General features: G+C 34.7%; 3 protein-coding genes across 3 annotated transcripts; 1 reads left to right on the forward strand and 2 right to left on the reverse strand.

Moving 5' to 3' along the window:
• Positions 1-287: 287 nt before the first annotated feature.
• LOC100794756 (LRR receptor-like serine/threonine-protein kinase ERL2) lies at positions 288-2031 on the forward strand. The gene has a single exon (XM_003520174.5). The coding sequence runs from the start codon at positions 516-518 to the stop codon at positions 1725-1727; it is 1212 nt and encodes a 403-aa protein (XP_003520222.1). The 5' UTR covers positions 288-515; the 3' UTR covers positions 1728-2031.
• Positions 2032-3843: 1812 nt separating this feature from the next.
• Positions 3844-9651, reverse strand: LOC100803937 (LEC14B homolog). The gene is given in 10 exon segments (XM_041012677.1): positions 3844-4775; positions 5105-5325; positions 5472-5630; positions 7187-7357; positions 7662-7739; positions 8554-8730; positions 8941-9018; positions 9123-9242; positions 9389-9445; positions 9631-9651. Coding segments are annotated over 7 exon segments (555 nt in total). The 3' UTR covers positions 3844-4775; positions 5105-5325; positions 5472-5630; positions 7187-7333.
• A 5414-nt stretch (positions 9652-15065) lies between these two features.
• On the reverse strand, positions 15066-17776 carry LOC100804463 (gibberellin receptor GID1B). The gene is made up of 2 exons (XM_003518892.5): positions 17334-17776; positions 15066-16627 (listed from the first exon to the last, which is right to left on the reverse strand). Exons 1-2 carry the CDS (start codon positions 17370-17372, stop codon positions 15638-15640), a joined length of 1029 nt encoding a protein of 342 aa, XP_003518940.1. The 5' UTR covers positions 17373-17776; the 3' UTR covers positions 15066-15637.
• Positions 17777-19352: the final 1576 nt, after the last annotated feature.

The raw sequence follows: 19352 nt of genomic DNA on the forward strand, positions 1-19352 counted from the left end.
TATTTATATTCTACACATTAAGCATGTAAAAAGCTAGCTACTTTTGGTTGGGCTTGGACATGGGTGGATTGATTAACACGTGTCATATTTTTTTTCTCCCGTGCCGATGAAGGTCGCAGTTATCTAGCAGCGACCCAATCATTTTGGTCTGTGATGACGTGGCATCCGAGGCTAAGGCACGGAGTCCAAACAGGCTCGGACAACCGTTTGATGTAACTGTTCCCGAGAAAGAAAAAAGAATAAAAAATGATTACTGTAGGCATAATTGATTAACCCAGCTTTGGTTGGTTGGTTGAGTAGCAAGTACAAGAAAGCAAAATAGTAGTGATTGCGCCTTCTCTAAGAAGCCAACACAAAAAGATTATTGATTCAGATACATAGAGTGAGTGAGTTGATTTGCTTAATCGCATTCTTTAAATAAAGTGTTTGACTATTAGTTGCATATTCTGAATTGTGATTGCTCTCACTTATAAAACCCTCTTTTCTGCTTCTTCGTCCATTGGCATTGGCTTTCAATGGCGAAGTGCATGACCAGTTCTTCTTCTTCTTCCTATGCACTGCTTCTCTTTTTCTTCTGCTTTCTCCAACTGGAGGCTATTTTGGACCCTGCTGATTTCCTCGCTCTGCAAAACATTCGTAAAGCTCTGCAAGACATGCCTGCTTCCGATTTCTTCTCTTCCTGGGATTTCACCGCAGACCCATGCAACTTCGCCGGCGTTTACTGCGACTCCGACAAGGTCATCGCGCTCAACCTCGGCGACCCCAGGGCTGGCTCTCCCGGCCTCACCGGCCGCCTCCACCCCTCCGTCGGCAAGCTCTCCGCGCTCGCCGAGTTCACCGTCGTCCCTGGCCGTATTTACGGTCCCCTCCCCGAAACACTCTCCGATTTGAAGAACCTCAGGTTTCTCGGCGTCAACCGCAACTTCATCTCCGGCGAAATTCCGACCAAGCTGGGAGAACTCCGCAACCTCCGAACCGTCGATCTCAGCTACAACCAGCTCACTGGACGCATTCCTCCAACGGTAGGAACCCTACCGGAGCTAACAAACCTAATCCTCTGCCACAACCGCCTCTCCGGTTCGGTTCCCCGGTTCGAGTCGCACACACTAACCCGGCTCGATCTGAAGCACAACTCTCTCTCCGGTTCGCTCCCTCCCAACTCTCTCCCTCCCTCTCTCCAGTACCTCTCTCTTTCCTGGAACCAGCTCACGGGCCCAATGGACCGCCTCCTAGCCCGCCTCGACCAGGTCAAGTATTTGGACCTAAGCCTAAACAAGTTCACGGGCCCAATCCCGGGCCATATCTTTTCCTTTCCGCTGACAAATCTGCAGCTAGAAAGGAACCAGTTCTCGGGCCCGGTCCAGCCCGTGGATCAGGTTTCCATCCCGACCGTTGATCTCAGTTACAACCGGTTGTATGGTCAGATATCACCGATGCTGGCGACAGTGCAGAATCTTTACCTGAACAACAACCGGTTCACGGGTCGGGTTCCGGCTAGCTTCGTGGAGCGGTTGCTGGACGCGAGCATTCAGATACTTTACTTGCAGCATAACTATCTGACGGGGATTGAGATAAGCCCAACGGCGGTGATTCCAGAAAGAAGCTCGCTGTGTCTGCAGTATAACTGCATGGTCCCTCCCGTAGAGACGCCCTGCCCCTTGAGGGCTGGCAAGGAGAAAACCAGGCCTACTACGCAGTGCAACCAGCTGAAGGATTTGAAGGACTGATCCTGATCCCGATCAAAATCATATATATACCTTTCCTTCTCTTTCTTGCCCTTTTTGATTCATTATTATTTAATTTTGTGATAACTATGGGGGAATGAATAAGATGATGATTGTGAATATTTTTGGATTAGATTTAGAAACCCTGGCTACTATTTTGATCCAAGAGCTTCTCTCAAGTCTGATGCTCGCTCTACATATTATTATTATTATTATGATTATGATCATGATCATGGTTATTATCTATATTACTAATGTAATATGATTAGTCCATTAGGAAATCAAAGCAAAAGGTTATTGGTCATTATAATGATGCTATCTCTATCAGTTCAAACTATTATGTCATGTCTTGTAAATAAATCTTTTCACTCTTTTTCTTATTTTTATTGTCATGTCTTGTTAACACACCAGTCTTTTATTATTGACTCAAATACATGGAAAATTATAAAATTTGATGAGTTTCATTTCTCATCTTGGCATTTGGAATCTTTTTTGTTTTGTTTTTCTTTGGTTCATCTAAAATGCTTCTAGCTAGGGTCATGGTAGAAGCTCCAAATGATTATATAGTGGTGTGGCACCCCGCGCGTTCATAACTTTGGTACATATTATTGGAAGGGAAGAGCTGTAATGTGTAAAATTTGCTGTGATGTGTATGTATCATGCCAATTGGTGATTGTTCCATCATTTCAATTTTCACTTATTTTTAGAAGAGTTGTGTGACACATGATTACAAATTTTCAGATTCTATCCTTTTGTGGGAAGTGGAGTGGTGGTGGCCATTATACGCAATTACCGTTTCTTCAGCTTTTTTTAGCTTTCCATAAGCACGAGTAGGTGTGCTCCCTACAATGGCAGTATCCCTTTCCGCATTGCAATTGTAAGCCTTTTGAGTCTTGGGTCTGGACAGACTCTTTTTCCGCCCTCTGTGTTTGCGAGTGTGGCGACAGGGAATCATCATGGTAAAAAGCAAATGTGAAAAAAACAAGAAAAAGGAACTGAGATTAGGTAGGGTTGGATTAAATTTACCGAAGAGGAAGAGCACATGAAGCAGCTGATGTGAAAGCATCATAGAAAAAAGTAAATTTGAGTAGAAAACAAGAGAAAAGAACCGAGTTTAGGTACGATTGAATTAAACTTACTGTCTGTGTCAAATTTCTCAAACTAGGTTACTTTTAGAAACTAATTCCCAAAAGGGGGCTGTTTTGAAACTTTTTTCAGGGGGGTCTGTTTTTGAAGGGGACTCGCCAACCCCACTGGCGAGTCCCCTTCAAAAACAGACCCCCCCCGGAAAAAGTTTCAAAACAGCCCCCTTTTGGGAATTAGTTTCTAAAAGTAACCTAGTTTGAGAAATTTGCCTACTGTCTGTCTCCCGTTGTTGCCTTTGTTAGATAAAATGTTCTAGATCAGATAACACGCTAAAAGTTTTTGGCATGGTGCCTGTCTATATCTGCTAACATATGATTAAACCCATCATCATTAAGTTTAACTTCTATTTTTTCAATTTTTTAGCCAACCCACATGGAATTTTTTGTTACCCCTAATCTTCACATAGAAAATCTTCTGGGAATTAGTAAATAGCAATCCTTTGCAATTTGCCTTTAAATAAATAAATTATTTCTTAAAATTAAATCAGACCGTTATTGCCAAAAATTAAAATGTATATAGCCTTTTTCTGTTGGAGGAGGCCCCAACCCAACCCTCCATGTTTTGTTGTCTTCATAGTACCGAGTGTACTAACTTTACTCGGCATTTCAGTCCTTTTCCTAATGGAATCTCACGTTTTATCATCTCATAATTTGTTTGTAGCTTAGAATAACATCTTTGCTTTCATTACCAATATCCAGACGGCAGAGAGAAGGGTCCCCCATAGTTTTACAATTTGTTAAGATAACGCCTTCGGAAGTGTGGCCCTTTCCGAGAAACAGCTATCTCACACGCCAATAATGTGAGAAATTTCTCCATTCTTTAAAAGGTAAAACTCATAATATTTTGGAACACTTTTGCTTTTTATAAATCAACCTGCTCTTCTATATCATTATTATGTGTTCTACTTCTATCAAAATCAAGGAACTAAGGTATCGTGACAGAGAAAATAATACTACGATAAATCACCAAAACAAGACAACAAAGGATGGGACTATGAATTAAGATTCTCATGACACCCACAACGGCACAACCACAGTAATATGGGCATCTTGGTAGTGGCGTTTTGGCAAATATATGCTGTCACTGTTTTTTCTATGGTTTACAGCTATCTGAAGCAAAACAGCCTAACTTTGAAGTAACCAGAAGCATTATTAACTTTATGCCTGATCTTTACAAAAGGTGGTGCTCCACAATAATTAGGGGTACAGTGTACGTGTAAATGCTTCAGCGAAAGCACCATGCAGCAACCTAGTTTCACCACAAGAAGACCGCACCAATTAATGACGAATTGGTACAATATAAATAATTTATTACAGGCACAACGTCCTAATGAATCAATTCCAATCTCAATTTACATGGCTATTTATGTACCAAGATTTTGTGGCAGTTCGCGCCATGCCTTATCATGTCAAAACATTCTATACAACTTCATGAACAACAGGGTATGGATCTCCCAGATCATTTTTTTCATAACTGATTTTTTGACTGACATCATAGGTAATGTTCATAAAAATGTCTTGTCCATACCCTCTTCTTAGTTGAAGAGGCTGGTGTATCACCACTCCCAGCAAATTCCCATTTCACAACATCTCCATCCCAAGAAGAGCTAACAAGCGTAGTATGGAAGGGGTGCCAACTACAATCTCTCAAAGGTGATTTATGGTGCTTCAGTGTTGCAACTTGAGCTCCACTCACCTGTGGTGGTGAATTATCGAAGTTACCATCAAAAGAGAACCAACTTGAACTTTTTGTTGTGTTTTTTTTTTTCTTTTCTTTTCAAATAAACAAACAGCACGATCTAACCGCAAAATTTACTGATTAGGATGAAGTATGTTCATGCATGACGGCTTAAGAGGATATCCATCACGTTCCACCATTCTTCCTCTACAATTTTTTTCACAGCAGCTGCATCGCGGAATTTTATGTAGAGTCAGCAAAGGTGTTCATCTCAGTGTGATAAGTGTTTCCTTTTAAGCAAGCCATTGTATGGGTAATGAAGACAGAAACCTGTAGTCTTATTACCCATGCTTGAAATATATCATAATCCACAATTTTACCTCAAAAAATGAAACATGGATAGAGATAAAAAAAGGTGGATTTCCATTTAATATAAGGGATATCAGTGTTATTTTTTTATGAAATGTACTTTTTTTAGTGATCTTGTACCTGAATAATGTTTTCCCAATTATACAGCATGGATACAATGCTAGAGCAGTAGTAACTAAAATACATACCAAATCATATATATAAACACATGCGTGGTGTGATCCAGTATAGATGTACTTCTGGCCCGTGCTGTAAAATTGAAGATAAACATTAGGCAAGCTAAATTAATCAAATTCGCAACAATTCAAAAGTCAAAATTTTGCTTGAAAAAAGAAGTTTAAAAACATGCTAAGCAAGCTGCATGCTGGTCCAATATGAACCTGACACAACTTGTTTTTATTCTGCCCCCCTGCAAAAAAAAAAAAAAGCAGATTTTTACAAACAGTTTTGTTGATTCAGGCAAACAATTGCAGCTTTAAGGAAGAAAAAGATCAAAAGAGGACCATGACAAGAAAAGGAACAACAATTACAGAGCAATGCAAGCTTAGTGCTCACCTAAATGCTGGGGAGAAATAGCAGCGGATGAGAGTGCGTAAGACCGAATGGCCTCTATAAGTAGCCACTGACTGATCACAAGGATGAGTTAAGTCTTTTGCTTGGGGTGGATAATCCATCCACCTGTAATCCCATTCGTAACTCCTATACCCAGGATTGCTGGAATAGAGAGAAAACTCTGTTATAGTATGTCATTGCATTGACAATTTCATCTAGATAGAAATATCATAATCCTGGAAAGGAACAGACATCATAAGCTAGGTTTAAGATCTATAAATATCACATGCAAGACTGAATTCTGAAAATCATTCTAAGATCTTCAATTTCCCACAGTCATGCAAACACAAATAGAGACAGAATCATGAGTCCAACATGAAACATCATTCTGTAAACAAAATTACATAAAATTTCCAGTATTTTGCATTTTTTCCGATAGAATGTAGTGAGAATGCTTCGTAGATAATTGAAAAAATCGGCCTCATAATCTGATATATATAATTTCACAAGCATAATTAAGTAATTAACTGATAGAATCATTTAAGAATTAAGATAAATTCAAATTCCACCATGATACCTTATGGAAATGTGGGCATAACTGAATCTGTATCTTGTTATATATCAGCAGCATAGCAATACTCATCAGCTATATATTACCCCAACACGAACTTCAGTCATCTTATTTATTCCAGACATGTGTTAAGAAGATTGAGTCATGAACAATATATCATCTCAATTTTCCATTATCAGCTCAATTGATTGCTGTTTTCCTATGAAACACCAATACTCCAATTTGCCTCACGTATCCATATCATATACGTATCCGATACCGATACTCTTGGATACTTCACCAATACGTATCCATGAAGTATTCAAAACTATGAAACACCAATAATTCAATTTACCTCCTGTACCAATAGTGATACTCTTTGGATACTTCGCCCATACTTATGAGTGAAGTATCCAAACTTTTAAAGTATTTTTATGAAAATCCAATACAACTACATGAAAAACTTATGTATAATATATAATTGTCCCTTAATGAACCAAAAATAGAAATTGTTTTCTTTATGAATGATTTCAAGAAAGCAAGGAGATTTATAGTACTTTTCTTATATGTAAATAATAGAAAGTAATTTATGATGACAATTGAGTTGTAATTTATTTTTTTTGTTTTCACTAATGTTCAACAAATATGTTTTTAATTAATTTGGGTTTGCAGAATTGTAATTATATATTTTATGATTTTTTATACATTTCTAAATATGTATCTTACATGTATTGATCCTATATATTTTTGAAATAATCGTATCCGATACATTTATCATATCTGAGCATCATAGCTGTTTTCCCAGTGACTAAATGCATAAGATGACATGGCATATTTCACATGGTAGTTTACAAGCATTTTTTTATCTTATTAAATTTCACATTAATCCATTTGATGACATTAGCATAAGTAAACACTATCACCATGAGTATATCTTTTATCAAAATTTTATTTTAATTTAAAAAATTTCCAAATCAACAAATGTATAAATCTTTATCTCTCCATTGCTTTATTCACACTTTTTAAACTATAAGGTGGCAAAGTAAAATCAGGAAAAAATATGGGCCCAAAGTTTAATTTACTCATTATTTATTTCCTTTTGTCAAAACATATAAGCTTACAATTCAAGAACTGTGGAAATCAGAATATTCCTGGTAAAAAAAAATACCCGGTAACATTGGATGACATTTTGCGTATGTCCCAAAGTTTGAACGTTTGATCTTTACCATTTGAAATGAAATAAAGTCCATCTCCTCGGGTATCAATAAATGTAATGCCCTCAAGGTGTCCCATTAAAACCCCTGCTGGCTTGCCTTTAGCAATTAAGCAGATCCCAGACCTAACCAAACTTGTGTATTAGAATTTATCCTTCACCAAAAATTGGGGGAAAGGACGAAACAATCCTAATTATTAGATATGGAATTTCTGACTGACCAAAGCAAAGAACTCTCACACTTATCTCTCAACTAATAACTTTCAGGCTCAGTATATATTTATTTAACCTAGTATGACTGAGATTGACTTCCTATGTAAAAGGTGGCCACCACTTCCCATGTATAAAATCAAAAGTTGTGATACTCAAAGGGAAAAAGAACATAATATCTTGACAGAAAAGAAAAGTCATCTTATGGTGTAGAACAAACCTTGCAGAAACTATCATCACTCCCAGAGTAAATAAGATGGCTAGTTTCATCAGCAAAACGTACAGTGTTCACATCAGACTGCGACATAAAATGAAAACCAAATGTTAGAACCTCTATGGATTAATATTTTTGAACCATCAGAAGTTAGCACAATAGGAAAATAACTTCTGCACTGAAATGAAAAAGGATTTAAGTCCAATCCAATTCATATGTTTTGGCTTGGACATTTTATTTTTTAATTTATTTTGGTAGCTTGGGGTGAGGTAGGGGGTACGAAGAAGCAGTGTGATTCTCCAGCAAGATTATTCGTACCAACTCTGGGTTATCTATTCCAGATATTACAAAGGCAAATAATGGATTAGACCTTCAATGTACCCCTCAGCCAAAAAGATAGTGCAGAAAATCTGTTCATTACAAGTAGTAATTCTATATTTGATTACCAAAGTTATTCTCTCAAATGATCTTGATTTTGCACTTAAGCAAACATAGACTTAGCATTGTAGCTCAAAGAGAATCTAGGAATAAAATCAACATTCCTCCTTAGGATATGAAAATCTACCCATGTTCTCCAAATTTATTGTACATTTTAACTTCTATTTCCAAATATATCAATGAAACACGATCTCAAATAAAATTTCACATGCACTGCTGTAAAGGCACTGCCAATACATAGAGTGGTTCATATTCAGTTGAGCAATCTATCACACAGAATATAAAACTGCCCCTTCATGTTACAATCAATTCTATATAGCCTGTAGAGACTGCAATTATATCATGAAATCATGAAATTTAAATCCTTCTGCAACAAAAATACATAAACCAATAGATATCAAACAATAGCCTAAAGCACACGAAGCTAAATAAATGTAGTATTTATGCCTAGTAACAATACCGTGTGTGCTAAAATTCGAAGTGAGAGCTTATTTGCTTCAAGATCATATACATAAATAGAATCACCACTACTTCCTGCAACTAATTCTCTCCCGTCTTTTGAGAATTTCACACAGAAAATTCAAAAGGAGTATCCTCCATCATCATTTAATGAAAAATCCAAACCATGATGTATCTCCTGCGTATTTGAAGAAATATTACAAACAGGAAAAGAATACAATTAAAATGAAAAAAATCCATACACCAAATCTACCAGAAATGATTGGCACATATCATGAAAATCCAATTTTTTAATATCTATTGCTCTGTAATATTTGGTAGCATTTAAAGCAATTGCAATATTTATGGAATTAGTAGGGGCTGGGGGAGTAGCATTGGTTGTGATTACTGTAACATTTGCTAGGGACTCTGTTTCAGCAGATCCGGCATTTACAATGTGCACAATGGGTGACATACTGGCATAAACCTGAAATTGAAGAGTACAAATGCCATAAGAAAAAGCCTGAGTCTGCCTGACAATAGTAGAATTATAAGAAAAGGATTAAAAGGATGTAGAACACAGTAACTTACTAGATAGCGTTGATCAGGTGAAAGAGATGTATCAGTGATTGTCCATCTCAAATTTTTAGCTAGAATGTTCTTCTGAACTTTCCAACCTCTGTCCACGTTGTATATTCTTATGTGACTTCCCTGCAAAGCAATTTAATTGGAATCAAAACTATAGCATGCATATAAGGTTGAAGCTGGAACCCAGCAATAAAAAGAGAACCATCAGCTTGAAACTAGGAGACATAAGCCCTACTAGACATTTGGTCAATTAGCCAGGGACCATTTACAGGCAAATATCTGCTCAAAAGATGACAGCGATCGGCTGGAGTAATTAGATTCCCGACCTGCCAGCATCTTCACAGGAGAAACAGGCAATTCTGGTCTTCCAGTTCCAACTAGGACTAATTGTTGATGGGGTGTGACTTCAACTTTGTTATCTGAGCAATTTCATTGTCTAAATTTTCTAATGGCCTTTTAGTTTGTCCACTACTAGAATCTTCTTGAATGGCATCTCCATCTACACAGAGACCGGATTCACAGCATAACCCATTTCGTCAATGTAACGTGCACTGGATGTGGCATACATAACTATTCACAGAAGCACGCAAAATTTTGTAATGCTGGTGCATCTTATCTCCTGCAAAATGTTCATAAAATCTCCGTGTTCTAAATCCTACAGACAAAGAAATAGCCACAAAAATGAGTAAATTTTCAGATTTCATTTTTCATATAAATAATTAGAAACCGTTGTTAGCAAAGGAAAAAAAAATGAAACAAAGATCATTCAAAGATAAATCTATTTCATTTCTCACGTAGAAAGTTAAGATCTTTCCTTGAGAAAAACATCTGCATATTAGTATTGATTTGGCAGAGCTTTCTAGGCTAAGGACTGGTTTGGATAAAACTTTCCAACAAATACTTTAAGAAGATAAAATGAATTAAGTTCATCTGGTAAGTTAAACTTAGCTTATGCAAAAGTTAAAACCAGTTTTCAGAGAAGCAAAATGAGATAACTTTTGTAAATTAACTTATGCATAAGTTAATTTTAACTTATCATAGAAGTTTAATTCATTTTACCTTCTTATTTTTTTCTCCTATAAAAGTACTTATTGAGAAATTTATTCAAGCAGGGCCTGACTCTGGTTTTCACCTTAAAATGGGGTTGGTATGCTGTGTTGAAGCACTAAATTTAAAGAAATTGAACTAGCTTCCGACGACAAATATAAGGTTCCAGGGTAAGAGAATTTGGCAAACATCATAATTCATGACATTCTTAATTCTGAAGAGTATTAGCGAAACTAAAATAACCCCACCTCGCTGCACTCAAAACTAAAATTTTACGAGGAAGCAAGCAAAAGCAGGAATGAATTAGGAATTATAGAACCCAGTTCCCCTTATCCCTAACAAATAATTTTCCACCGTGAATAAGCAAAATCATCATTAGAACTACAAAGTGAAAGTCAACTGAAACAGTCAAACCAAGGAACTCGTGTCACAAATTATATGAACGAAAATAAGTAAAAAGAGGAAACATCTATGGTTTAATTATGTAAATCTTTGGGATAATAAATAGTAATACTATAGTAGTGAATGGTGATAATAGATAGTAATGTAACCAAAAGGGTAACATTTGAAGGACTTTTCTGCTTTTGGCACACAATCATCCATCATATATGTATATATGTATGATGTTACTGTTACCATTAAATATTGGATAAGGCGGGTGGGTGAAGATGAACAAGATTCTCTACTCTGCATGTGCTCGGAGAAGAAGCCGCAACACACAATCTCTCTTTTATATTATTGTATTTTCTTCTTTATTTGTTATTTCTATTTTCAGTTACCTTTAGTTTTGAGGTTTAACAGCACATTGTATCATCCAATCATTATTATTTTTTATGAATTTTATTACTCAAGATTTTTAACAAATTTTATTACTCAAGATTTATTTTTCTTACATTTTATCACTTAAATTTTAATTTTTATACATTTTATCACCCAACTTTATTTATTATAAATTTTACCATTCAAGTTTTTACTTTTTGTCCTTTTTATCATCATGTTGACAACAAAATGAAATTATTTTGTAAAAACCGTAAAATTTGCGAAAATAAAACTTGGATAATAAAATTCACTGAATGATAAAATTTGGTGGTAAAATATGTAATTAAGGCTAGTTTTTATTTGTTTTTGTGTAAAATTAAATTGTGCTTGATGTTTATTGAAACATACATTTATACTAAAAAATAATTTTAAAATGTTTCTTTTTACATAATATAATTAAAAATTAAAATATATGTTTAAGGGGAATTAAAAATAAAATAAAATAACTTACCATGTTTATAATTAGGATATTTATTAATTTTAAATGACTTATACCAGCAAGTACAAGTATCTTGCTATTTAGTAAGAGTGTTTCAAACCAAACCAAATAGTAGATGTGGTACTTTTATTGATTTTTCTTTTATATTTTAAATATAAAATCTCATTATCCTATCTAAATTATAACTCAAATTTTATGATAATAATAATAATAATATATGTTTCTATTTAACTTGGCAGATTTTTTAGTTACATTAAATGAGATTATAACATTCATAACGCATGACTAATTAGTTATGAATGATTTAAAATGTATTTTTTTTTTATAAAAAAATGTAATTTAATTAACATCATGTGTGTGTGTGTGTGTTTTCGCTTCATTTAGTCATTTTTAAGTTTTAATATTCCAAAATTTATCATTGCTTCCTCTTTTGTGTGGGCGCATTTTAATTTGTTCATATTTTGGGGCAGTCAGATTTTTTTTTTCAACAACCTTTATTTGGTTTAGTATACAATTAAAATCCAACAAAGGCTCCAAGAAAAAGATAACCTCACAAATATGTTTATTTTTTGTGTGAGTACGAGTCAAATATTAAATTCATAATCACGTACTAAAATTATTTATAAATCATATCATAGTATATTCATAAACATGTGCATTTAAAGACAAACATAATTAAACTCCAACAATATAGAGAACCAAAATTTATAAATTAGGGTCATAGTAAATGAACCTCACGTATATGTTCAGATATGTTACGCATTAAAAGACAAAATACTAATAATCAATGACAAAATAATGATAAAAAAAAGGAAGCAGTGATATCATTTGCTAATAATAGATAATTGGCATAAGATCATGTTTGTTCAAAACAAGACATTAGATTAATATTAATTTATCATAAAATAATTAACTTACTATCACTGATAAGGATTTACCAAATACTAATTAGGTATCTTCAACGTCAGGACAACACGAACCACGTTTGAAAAGTTGCAATATGATAAGCTTTGCTTTAATCTATTTCTATGTCATAGTTAATTTATTTCACGTTTGAATACTTTCAAATTTTACAGTATACAATTGGACATTTACAATGCTATATCCATAGATGGTTCAACAACTTATCTTTTGAGCTTACTTTTTATTTTTCCTAAATTCTTTGATACGATTATGCAGAATAAAAACATTTAATTTGTTACTTTTTTGTTTCCTTTCTTTTTCGTCCAATTTACTTTTGTCTAATTATTTAATTTTGGTTAGTAGATCAATTGTAATCTACATAAAGAAAATTAATTATTGTCACTAATTTAGTATTATTAAGAATAAGAATAAAATGTGAACACAAAAAACAGTTACATAAAATTATATCTCTTCTATATATTGATATATATATTAGTTTTCTTTACTTCCACATAGGGATGCCACTCACCTAAAAAAATAAATATTATTTTTTTGTTTTTGTTAGTTTAAATAATAACTAAATACTTTAAGAAAATGTTTTAAAAAATACTTTAAAAAAATAAAACATGTAATGTTGATGCCTTGGGTACTGTTTTTATTAGAAAGAAAGACTATTTAGTTTTATTTCTAATACTTGAAAGATCATTTACGTAATTTGCTTAGTTTAGAAACTATTAAGGAGACAATAGTACTTTAGAAATGAAATTAATGGTTTATTGGTAACTAATTTGTTAGTGCTTGCATTTCTCTCGAGAAGAAAGAAGTGAAACTGTATGAGGGGACATTGTGATTCTAATGGTATAGAAAAGATATAGAAAATATTTAATAATATTAATAAATAATTAAGCTTGTTAATTAATAAAAATTTGATCTGCAAAACAACTCACAATCGAGTGTCTCTTTTTGTTTTTGTTTTTTTTAAATCTTTTTTATCCGAGTGATTAAGTCACAACAATAAACTGTTTCGAGAATTTACCAATTGAGCTAGTTTATTAAATATAGAACAGGTCTCTTGATATGCTGTATTTAAAATACATAGGGGCAAGAATATAATGTCCCACAAGTCCTTGTTGCACGCTGATCAAACGTAAAATAACCCTGCACCTGCCTTCTCAAATTGGTATTAAGGTGTCTGACCAATTGGCAGTGACATTATGAATCACATGAAAGTGTTAGAACTTGTATTGAGACACAACTAATACTAGTTGCATGTCAGCTCAGCAGATTCCAATCCCACCGGTTGCCAAATGAAAATCCTTAGATACACTAGAGATGTCTATAGGTCTAGTTGAAACACATAATTTCAGAATGAAACAATCCGTGAACACTTGATTGGTGCATGATTAGCATTTAAGTCCCAATTCATAGAAGTTTCAGATGTAGGTTCCTAATCATGACCTTCTATTTTTAATTTTTAGATTATCAATCTACGAAGAACTATCTTCCTTTATATTCTAGGTGTTTTTAATTAAGGCTTTGTAATAAAAGATGGCAAAATCGAATTGAAACTGAAAACTTACATACTCTTGGATCTTGAAATGTAAAACTTGTCTCGCAGTTAATAATTATAAGTATCTTTTCTTAATTAAGTGTTGCCTCTTTTACATTGAGTCTGATATCAATAAACGAAAGATAATAAATTGTTCAAGAATTGTAACAAATTTTAAATTTTAAATTTTAAATTCCTTCAACTGCATAAAAACAATTGCCATCAAACTTGAACTCGAGTTTTATCTTTTACCACATCAATCTTCCTGCCTTAAGTAAAGGTCCTTCCAACCTTATTTCTATAGACCATAATGATGTAGCTAAATACTTGATTTGTTACTCCGGGTTTTGTGCACTCTTGTGGCTGAATATGGGCACTGCTTTCAGTTATATATGCAGATTGCTTGGTCAAGGAACTTCAACTATATTTGGTTTGAGACAGTGTGACTCCAATTGTGGATGTCAACTTGATCATGCATGGTTGCCCCCGTAACCTTCCTTTTCTTAGTATGATTGAATCAATTCAGAGGTGGAGTAGGAATTAGGAAGCACTGGACTGTAAAAATTTCTCATGCATACCACCTCTCTTATTGGTCTCAACGTACATAGCAATATCATTAATATTCCCTATGATTGTTCCACAGTTTTTGTGAAAGTTTTTTGTGTCTTTTTGGTGGATGAGATTTGCTTAAGGCAATCAAGGACCGAGGATGGTCCTCCTCTCCCACCCACCTCGTTTCCATTACATTTTTCATTATCCTTATGATTAGGCACACGCATGACGCCAAACTCTTCTCATTTTCCATCTTGGACTTTGGTATCAACTTTTCGAGGCGAATCTTATGTTCAACCCCTAACTGAGATGCAAAGAGTTTGGTATAAAAACCACATGATAATTCAAACGCTTCATCTTTTTAACCACTAGTGCATATTACTACTTTTATCTTCCACTCTTCACCATTGGTGGTGATGATTCGGACGACAAGAAGGTCTAAACAGCATGGATAAATTGTGCCATGTTCAGACATTACCATAGTCCTTCCATATCCTTATTCTTTTGTCATAAAAATAGTCCTTGCATCAGAAAAGACAAAAATAACTGCGCAACCTAAGTTTTTAAGCACACTTGCAGACATGAACATTCCTTCAAATACCACAATAAAAGCAAAACCATTTGTGGCATTCATGTCTAGAAGATGAAACTGCTTAATTTGAATTAAACAAGTGAAATATATTACAACCTTGGCTTCTTCCTGATGAAAATTCTAACTGAAAAGTAAACAAACAAGCCATTTATAGAACATAAAAGTTCATAACAGGTTGGCATTTGCTCCAGTTCCCATTCAATAATATGTTATACAACATAAATGCATTCACTGAACCAAAGCCATATCTTGTAACTCCCCTTCTGCAGCTACTGAGGTTGAAAAAGTTAAATAGAGTAAGCTTCATTTACGGTGCTTCAGCCAAACCCCACTAATGAACTGAACTCTGGCACTTCAAACTGCTGAAACTGGTGCTACCCTTCAAAAATTTGAGCACAGCACAGGAAGCAGTAGCCACCGATTACAGAAAGCTCAGATTCACCACCATAGATGTTATGACAGTAAGTAGCACTACACAATTTATATAACTACACACCACCACTATAAAGTTGGGAAAGAAAAAAAAAAGATACAAAAATAGAAGAAAAAGATTACCCAGGTGAAATGTCAGGCTTTTAGTTATGTATGGGATCCTTTAAGTAAGGTTAAGTAGTATATTAACAGTTAGGGTTGACGAAGTTCTTTATCTCCTCCATGAGGGTATAGAAATGATCATTATTAGGCAAGAAGTAGAAACCAATAGTTGCCTCCTTTAGGTATAGAAGGTTGACATCTTGGCCACAATTCTTGAGACCTTCCACATATTCCACTTGCCAATCTTGGAGAAGATCCAAACCAGCCACACAAACAAGACTTTTGGGAAACTTGAGCCCTTCAAGATTTTTACCCTTGGGGCCAAATGGGTTACAAGCCGGATGGTCTCGATCGGTCCCTTCAGGGAGAAAAGCTCTCCAATACCAGTCACGGTCCTGCAGCCTCACAAAGTACTTCCCATCCAGTTTCGTCTCCGATTCGGTTCGCTTCTCCCCACCAAACAGTGGGTGAAGAAGAATATTACCTAGCACCTCAATATCTTCCTCAGCAGCCCTCACAGCCACGTGATGAGCAATGTTACCACCTGAACTATCACCAGCCAAGTACACATGAACCTTGGAATCCTTTCCACTCTGAAGCCATGTCCTTGATTTAACCCAGTTAAGTGCAGCCCAGCCATCATCATAGGCACAAGGATATCGATATTCAGGTGATCGCCTGTAATTCACCGAAACCACCACAGCCTTGCAATTGTTCACAAGGCGGCGGCAGAAGGTGTCATAGATAGCACTGTTAGCAGATGAATGAGAGAAGCTTCCACCATGGAAGAAAATTATAACAGGAACTATCTCTGTGGTGCTCAAGGGCTTCTCCAGCTCTATAAACCGCCCCATGTTTTCAGGAGCTAGTTGATACACCCGATTGAAGAGCCCGGTGCTTCGTTCAACATGATCAAAAGAAAATACACCATCAACAGGAATTGCATTAGCAGGGACCTTGCGGTCCAGGAATTCCGCCAACTCTCGATTGAACGTTCCGTCGGCACGCCTTAGTAGATTGTAAGCCAGCTTGAAATTGGAGATAAGCACCCAAGTGTTGAGTGGAACAACACTCTACAAAAGATTTAAGATATAATTACAAGTTAGAACCTTATCCATATGAACAATCCACAAAGCACTCCATTTAACACTGGTGTACTATAAGAAAAACTGCATACTGACTCCTCTAATCAGAAAACCAGGGCACTAAGCTGAGAGTATCACAGATGGCACTATTAGCAGATTTATTAAAAGCAACAAATTTTATCAAAGGAAAAGTTGACAAATAAGAGCAAAACCAAGGATTACAAAAGGGCACGCCGCCTTACAAAATCTTCATGAGAAGAGAGGAATTTGCATCTTGCACCACCAAATCTAACTGGAATTTTCCAACTTACCAGAAAAAGAAACCGGGAAGAAATACAAATTACAAGAAAAACTAAACAAACCCCAAAAAAGAGCATCATCCTATAAGTGCCACCATTATTAACTACACCCCGAAAGGTAATAAAAAAATAGAGAGAGAGAGAGCTCTCTCAGAAACTCAGATATGTTTTCCGTCCTTAGCCTTGCAATTGAAGCCAAAAGATTAAAACATTACCCCCCCCCCCCCCCCCCCCCCCCCCACCTTCATCCCCCGCAACCCTTCATCAACAAGACCCCACATAACACACACAGAAGAAACAAACCAAGGAAGACACAGAAACATATATATACAACCAGGTTTCAGATAAAATAGAAAGTGAAAAACAAAACCCAGATGGATTTTAGTAATTTTTACCTTAGATTCACTGAGGTTGACTTCATTACTTCCAGTCATGTTTGTTCTTCCTCTCTTATTCTCGATAGCAAATAGGAAAACCCGAATCCACAGCAACACGCTCAAAAAGTGATCTTCACAGTCACGATAAACGACCCTTTATGCCGCCTCATAATACATGGAAAATAGAGACAGAAAGGGGGGAAAAAAGCTCTTATCTTGAGAGAATAGGGTGGGTAATGGGGTATCTCTCCCTTTGGATAGATTTGTCGGCCAAACAAAGAAGAAGACTTTATATGTATGTGCTTTCACAAAGGGAACTAACTGAGAGAGATCACAATATTATGAGGAAGAGAGTGATAAGAAGGAGTGGTGGAGAGAGAAACACAACAGAGAGAGTATGAAGAGAGTCAAACGCAAAAGAACGACGGGGATGGACGGAGAGACGAAAGAGACGACAAAGCTGGCGGCCGAATTAAACTATATATAAAGGGTCCCACCGTTTAAATAATAAATATAGAGAAATCCGGAAATTAAATTAGGGGGCTGTTTTTTAGTTGGGATGTGGTATTTCATTTCGGTCGCTATTTTTTTATTTTTTTTTTTACAAATGTTAATTAGTATCTTAAAAATACTAGTCAGAATTTGAAAATAAAAATAATTTTATTAAAAGTTGAAAATTATATTATTTATAATTTTTTTACGTTTTTCTATAATTTATATTAGAAATATTTTTTTTTTAGTTTTTCTATCACTATCCTATTTAAAAGGTTAGTTTACCCTTCTTTTAATATTATCTTTTTTTCCCTTGTTTTTGTTTGTATGCTTGTGTGTATTGAGAGGCAGGGAGAAATGACTTGTGACGTACAAGCTTGTATACAGAACCTTTCTTGTTCTTGATGGCTATTGACAACCCCGTTTTGGCCTTGTTTACGATATGGGTTGGGGTTAAAGTTTTTGAATCTTCCAAATTAGAGAAAATAAGTTATCAACATTTTCTCGTATCTGAAATTATATTTTATTTTCGTAAATGTAAGCGGTGCGTACGTTACTAGTTCTAGAAGGGGAACTCTTTGATAATGCTACTATTGCTATAAACAGTAAAAACAGCACCATTTTTTTTTTTTGTTCATTCACACTATACCAAATGTCACCCATGCCAAAATTTCAGTTTACTGGTTTGGATTTACACTTAATTGGTATATTTCATAATTTTTATTTTTAGAATTGCATAGGTTAGTTAAACATCGTTTCCAAATCCATATATTTATCCAAAATATAATGCAACTTTATTCTAATGGTAATGACTTTAAATCCATATTCAAAATAATTGATACGTCAAAATATCAAATAGAAATTAAGGCCAACTTAAGGTGGTAGTAAGATTTTTTTTTCAAATTTAAAATTGAAATAACCATATATGGGTAAAAGAGAATTAAATTAGTTTTAAATTTTAAATTATTTAAACTCATTTTTAGTGGGAAAAAATCTAGTTCTAGTTTTAAGTTATCTAGAGTTTGTTTCATTCATTTTGATTCTTTTGTTTATCTTTCCTTACTTGTGGTCAAGAGTTTTTGTCTTTCATTCATTTTTTTCACACCATCGGTGACAGATAAATTTGAATTAATCAGAAAGAAAATGTTACTGACATTATACTTTTAGATATCTATTTAGTCGCACATGAAAGAATTAATGTTAGGTTTAAATTTGATTTTAAATTAAAGTAAAATTAGGTAATTTTGTATTGGAAAAAATAAATTAGTTTTTTTACTATTAACTTGTTTTTAAGATAAAAAAATAAAAATAAAATACTTCACTTCAAAACTAATTTTGCCAATTTTCATTCACACACTAGAAAAATGCACAATTCGTTATTTAGATACATTATTTTGTCCAAAAAATTATTGAATATTGTTTCAAAATGATCCTAAAGAAGTCTAAATTTAATTAAGGAAGTGAATGCTCAAAATCTTATATTACGACTATTGGCATCATTTATGTACTGTGATCGTAATTCGTAATTGAGATGCTCTAAAGGCC

Source organism: Glycine max, chromosome 2, assembly GCF_000004515.6.
Source record: "Glycine max cultivar Williams 82 chromosome 2, Glycine_max_v4.0, whole genome shotgun sequence".
Taxonomy (NCBI): domain Eukaryota; kingdom Viridiplantae; phylum Streptophyta; class Magnoliopsida; order Fabales; family Fabaceae; genus Glycine; species Glycine max.

Coding starts and splice junctions, on each gene's coding strand:
- LOC100794756 (XM_003520174.5), top strand. CDS start 516: ATGGCGAAGTGCATGACCAGTTCTTCTTCTTCTTCCTATGCACTGCTT.
- LOC100804463 (XM_003518892.5), bottom strand. CDS start 17,372: ATGACTGGAAGTAATGAAGTCAACCTCAGTGAATCTAAG. Junction 16,628..17,333: donor TCAACCTCAGTGAATCTAAG/GTAAAAATTACT, acceptor AATCTTTTGTAG/AGTGTTGTTCCACTCAACAC.